We start from the raw sequence: 5,479 nt of genomic DNA, 5'->3' as shown, positions 1-5,479 counted from the left end.
ACCCGACGACCGCGATCGAGAGCGTCCTCGAGGCCGCGATCAAGCTCAACATGCTCCTCGACGACAGCATCGTGGTTCGAAAGGACGCGGCGACGCTCGCCGACAAGGTGTCGGACTTTCTAAGTGCCACGTGTGCGCTGCGCCGCGTGCAGTTGTGTCGCCTGGAGCGATACGAAGACCGGCTGTGCTTTTACCTCAACGTCTACCAAGCGCTTCTGTGGCACGCCAAGGTCGCGTTTGGGCCGCCGAAACAGTGGCTGCCGTTCAGCCGACGTGTGTGCTATGCGATCGGGCCGCTCGAGTTGTCGCTGGCGGATATCGAGCATGCGATTTTGCGGGCCAAATTGCCGCCGTCCGTCTTGGTGCCGCCGTGGCACAAGACGGTCGCTGGTAGCATGCGCGCGCTTCAAGCCTCGCACGGTGTCCAGCACCCGGATTTCCGCGTCTCGTTCGTCCTGCATGTGCTCGAGCCACTCGTCACGTTCTTTGACAGCGAGTTTATCCACGAGCAGCTCAACGCGGCCATGAGCCGCTACCTCCAGGACGCGATCCGCGTCGATGACGACGCGCGCGTCATCACATTGCCCAAGATCTGCGAGTGGCACAAGGCGGATTTTGGCAGCGCCAACAAGGACGGGCTGCACTGCGCGCGGCGGCTCGTCGGGTTCCTCGACGGCGACCTCCACAGTCGCCTGCGCCGCCTCGTTGAAGCCGACCCGCCACCGCACGTCAAGTATGCTTAAGCACTGGGCTCGGCGACCAGAATTCGAGTTTTGTCCAGATTTCTAGTGTATAATTTCAGACTTTCTGGTCCAGTGAGTTGGATATGAAACAAAGCGAGAGGATGCTTCTTTGTGACACGGCTACAAGAGGCGGAGACCTTGGAGCGATCGCGTGCGCGGTCGGCGGCGCGACGAGAGCGGCGGCATCTCGGTCGTCGACGCCGCCACTTCTCGCGCCAAGTCGTAAAAGGCAAAGTTGTAGCAGCCGTCACAGACGGGCTTGGTCTGCAGCGACGGTGGCAAGTCGAGGTACGTAGACGTGTGCACGTGGTACACGCCGAGGTGCTTGAGCGAGCAGAGACCGCAGACCGGCGTCAAGCACACGGAGCAGTTGTAGAGCCCGACGAGGCGCGTGCTCGGTGCGTCCCACAACGGCGACGATCCGGTCGCCTCAAAGAACGTCGACGACGGCGTCCACTCGCACTGCCAGTGGCAGATGCCGCACTTGGTCGGCGGTGTCGGCGCCGTTGGCATCTGCAGCAAAACGATCTGCTCTTGCTTGGGCCCGTCGGCGCGCGAGAGTACGCGCGGCGACGCCAGAATCCGCCGCTTGCTCTGCCAGAGCACGAGCGCCTTGCCGATGCTGATCGGAATCTGGTGCGCCTCAAGGAGCATTTCGACGCTGGTGCCATTGGCATTCATCAAGTTGAACCGCGCGCCATGCGCGACCAGCAGCTCCATTGCGCGCAAGACGATAGCGTCCACTTGAAACTGCGCGGCGTCTCGGTCGCAGATGTACTGGAGGCACAGCAGGTGCAGCGGCGTATTCCCATCGGCATTGACCGCGTTCGGCTGCGCGCCGTACTCGAGCAGCAGCGAAAGCAAGTCGTAGTTGACCGCCATGCTACCGCTGTCGCAGGCCAAGTGCAAGATGCTGTTGGCCCCTTCGTAGAGCGTATCGAGGCGCATGCCGACGTCAAGGAGGACGCGGCACTTGGCCACGTTGACGCACAGATTGTGCTCGAGGGCCGAGAGACCTTCGTTGTCGGTTGTCTCGAGCGCCGCGCCCGCCGTGATCAGCAGCTCCATGCACAGCCTCATGGCCCGCACGTCCACCGGCAGCGGTGCGCAAAGCAGCGGGTCTTCGTTGATGGCGCAGAGGAAGAGCGGGCTTCGACCGTACACATCGCGGGCCTCGGCCATGGCGCCGGCGTCGAGAAGGGCGTCGACGCTCGACGGGCACTGGTACAAGCACGCATAATGGAGCGCGCCGAGACCAAACTCATCGACGACGTTCACGTTGGCGCCGAGACGCGCGAGCAGTCGGACGACCTTGACGTGGTTGCGCACCGCCGCGTAAAAGAGGGCAGTCCACCCGTTGACGTCCTGTTCGTCGAGGTCAGCGCAGCGCGAGGCGAGGAGCTCGATGCCCTTGAGGTTGCCTCGGAGAGCACACTGGTGCACCGAGCCGGTGGCAAACTGGTACTGCCACCCGCGCGCGCTCGGGTTGGCGTTGGACGCAAGCGCGAGTGCCATCCCGAACGCGTCGAGGGCTTCCTTCTTGGCGCGTTCGTCGCGCGCAATAAACGTGAACGTCTTGCTCGGGTGCACGAGCTCGAGGCTCGACGGGATGTAGTCGGTCGACGCCATGAGGTCGCGCACGTGGAGCAGCTGCAGCGGAAAGAGGTGCTTGACCACGAGCTTGGAGCGCGGCTTGCCCTTGTCTCTGGCCTCGGTGACGAGGAGTACGTCATCAAAGAGGATGACGTGCACGACACGGAGCGGGTCGAACCACGCGTAGAGACTGTAGCTGAAGTCGACGACCATCTCGAGCGACGTCTGGAAGACGAGGTCGCGCGTCGACGCGCCGACGTCAAAGTGCGCCGCCAGCAGCGGCGAAAACACGAGCCGACTAAGCGTGTCTCGGAGCTGGACCTGGAGCGCACGCGCGACCTGCGACTCGAAGACGAGCCGAATCGGCCGGGCTTGCACCTGGATGAGCTCGGCGACTTCGGTCAGCGACACCTTGTCACTGTGGCGGACACCGATGCAGCCGACCGAGACAAGAATGTCGCCAGGCACGAGGAGGTCGGCGTTCGACGTTGGCGGTCGCGGCGTCGTCGCCACGCTGCGGGTCGACTTGGGTGGCAGCGCCGGCGTCACCTTGATCGTGTGCACAGTGATGTCTCCGTTGGCGTTGACGTCGAGGCGGAGGCCAAGGTCCCGCTCGTAGAACGTGACTTCATACAGGCCGTCCATGCCGATGAGCGACCGCTGGAAGAGCGAGTTCTTCTCGCGGCGGTGGCTCATGGCCATCTTGTACGCCGAGCAGTGGAACGCGTTCGAGACGGGCGGCAGCTGCATCTCCATCGCCTTGACATCTAGACGACATGCTAAAGGAAAAGGCTGGAACGAGAGCGCATCGTGTACCGTAGCGCACGCCCGTCATGGGCAGTATAAATGGGAACGAGCCGCGTCCAAAAATGACAGCGTAGAAGACCGACACCAGATTGCCCCGCAGCTGCTCCGTGTCACGCACCACCCTCTGCCGCGATCGCCACGCAATAGTACAGAGACAATAGTACATCGCTGCAGGCAGACGTCGGAGCCATAATGAACGACCAGATGAACGACGTCGTTTCCATCGCTCATCTGCCGGCCCGGCCATGGGTCTCTTCATGGGGTCTGTTCAGGGGTCCGTTGGTGAAAATGCAAAATTCGGATAGACGATCGTCCACCACCCTTCCACCCTTGGCTCGAGAACGGTACTAGACACAAAATGTGGTCGTACGCCAAGACGCCGCACGAGTCTTTGGAGCCAGCGTTCGATCATGCTCTCAGACGCGTTGACAATGCAGCGTTTACGGTCAAGACACTGTATCAGACATTGTCTCATACAGTGTGTGACGGCTCGTTTCCGTTTCGAAACCTATTGCATTCGTCGAGAAGATCATGGCGTCCGGTCCGAACGTCTCGCTGTCGCGACTGCGCCTCTTCCTCGCGCCCCATGCGGTGCCGCCGCCGCCACCAGACGACGACGACGAAGCGCAGGGTGCACCTCCGACGGACCGCCCCGAGAGCCCGCGGCGTCAGACGCTCGCGTCGCCCTCGTCCGACTCGGGTAGCTACCATTGTAGTAGTCGCCAAAAGGTGACTCAAACGTAAGTTCTTAGTTGCGACGGTCACGGCCTTGAACCCGCTCACAAAGGAGTTCCAGCGCGTCCGGTACCTCTTGCAGGCGTCGCTGCCCGGGTACCGCGTGCCCGACGACGACGTAATGATCTGGGACATGCAAAATCCGGCGCTCTCGGCGCAGTACGAGCAAGCGACCGGTGGCTTGCTCGAGCTCGACTCGTGGGTCGCGGTCGAGGACCTCGGGCCGTCGATTGAGCAAGTGTACTCATACGGCTTCCACGCGCCCCACGAAGCGTCGCATGCGATGAAGCTCACGACCGGCAACATCACGATGGACCAACCGGGAAAAAAGGGTACTTGAAAGTAGTATTTCGATATTTTTCGTCGACGCGCATCTTGCGTAGGCAAAAAGCAATATGTGCTCTGCAAGGTCGCCACCGGACGGTCCATGGTCATTGAGGACGAGGCGATGGCCGCGCAGCCGCTGCCGCCCGGCTACGACAGCTACTACATTGTGCCCAAGACGCCTCGCACCACGGGCTACTGCCACGAGTACATTGTGACCAACACGCAACAGGTGTGCCTTCCAGCATGAAATACGCATTCTCTACAACGGTGGTATCGACTAGATCTTGCCCCAATACCTTGTGCGCTTTGGGTACCAATGGATGGATCCCAAGCTGCGCCAGCGTCTCTGCGCGCTCTGCGAGCTGCTTCCCGCCGCTGTCGCGTGCCGTTGCTGCGAAGCCGAGCTCTGCGCGGCCTGCGACCACGACACGCACGCCGCCAACAAGCTCATGAGCCGACACGCGCGCACACCACTGACGATTGACGCTGCGCGACCGACGACGTACGTGGGTCAGAACGCGCTTGTGCCACCCGTGCCCTGCCGTCTCGTACGTCTACGATATAGTAGTACGGTCGTTCACAAAGGTGTTCGTAGCACGACACCAAACACGTCGAGTTTTACTGCCCCGTCTGCGCCGTCCCCGTCTGTGTCAATTGCAAGATGGTCGGCGACCACTCGTGCGGTGAGAAGGGGCTCCATCGCCTCATTAGCATCCCGGACGCGTACGAGCAGAGCTTGAAAGAGTCCAACAAAGTCGACCCGCTTGTCGAGTCGCGCAAAATGCTCATTGGAACGAGGCTCGGACACATCACCGAGCGCGCCAACGACGTCAAGCGCAACCGCGATGCTGTCGAGATGCTGCTTCGAAGTACACTCGACGCAGCCTTGGCCACGCTCGAGGCTGAGACCAGCGCCAAGCTCCGCGTCCTTCGCTGCGAAGAGCTCGAGCTCTCTCGCCAGGTCCAGCAGATCGCGTGGGCCGACGAGTTCCTCGCCCTTCAGCGGCAGACGCTCCCGCCCGTCGCGTTCTTAAAGTGCGTGGCACGAGCACAAGCCGCTACGCATCGAGCAGCGCGACTTTCCCGTCGCGAACGCGCCGTCGTACGAGAGCGTCAAGCCCGATCTCCAGCTCGTGGGCCGCCTTCGCGTCATCGCGGGCGAGTACCATGAGGACGCGTCATCGTCGGTGCCGCCGCACGTCGACGCGCTCGACGTCGGTCTCGTCTTGTCGCCGAAAGGCAAAAAGGTCATTGAAGACGTCCGGAAAGATCTG

At 62.0% G+C, this 5,479-nt stretch overlaps 3 protein-coding genes across 3 annotated transcripts in view; 2 read left to right on the top strand and 1 right to left on the bottom strand.

The window, feature by feature from the left end:
* The window catches only part of SPRG_19674 (hypothetical protein), a gene marked incomplete at both ends in the record, with an annotated part of 2,546 nt that extends 1,803 nt beyond the window's left edge, over positions 1-743 (top strand). The window contains one exon of the mRNA XM_012343238.1: positions 23-743. Within this exon, the coding sequence (XP_012198628.1) occupies positions 23-743 (721 nt within the window). The remainder of the gene's footprint in view (positions 1-22) is intronic.
* Positions 744-749: 6 nt separating this feature from the next.
* On the bottom strand, positions 750-3,196 carry SPRG_04671 (hypothetical protein). The gene is made up of 2 exons (XM_012343079.1): positions 3,153-3,196; positions 750-3,103 (listed from the first exon to the last, which is right to left on the bottom strand). The coding sequence occupies exons 1-2, from the start codon at positions 3,169-3,171 to the stop codon at positions 864-866; spliced, it is 2,259 nt and encodes a 752-aa protein (XP_012198469.1). The 5' UTR covers positions 3,172-3,196; the 3' UTR covers positions 750-863.
* Positions 3,197-3,674: 478 nt separating this feature from the next.
* On the top strand, positions 3,675-5,376 carry SPRG_04670 (hypothetical protein; the record flags this gene model as incomplete). Its single annotated transcript, XM_012343078.1, has 5 exons — positions 3,675-3,843; positions 3,896-4,210; positions 4,262-4,434; positions 4,487-4,753; positions 4,801-5,376. 5 exons carry the CDS (start codon positions 3,675-3,677, stop codon positions 5,374-5,376), a joined length of 1,500 nt encoding a protein of 499 aa, XP_012198468.1.
* Positions 5,377-5,479: the final 103 nt, after the last annotated feature.

This window comes from Saprolegnia parasitica (genome assembly GCF_000151545.1).
Source record: "Saprolegnia parasitica CBS 223.65 unplaced genomic scaffold supercont2.12, whole genome shotgun sequence".
Taxonomy (NCBI): domain Eukaryota; phylum Oomycota; class Saprolegniomycetes; order Saprolegniales; family Saprolegniaceae; genus Saprolegnia; species Saprolegnia parasitica.
Note: the sequence above shows the minus strand (reverse complement) of the source record. Positions and strands in the feature narration are given on the sequence as shown.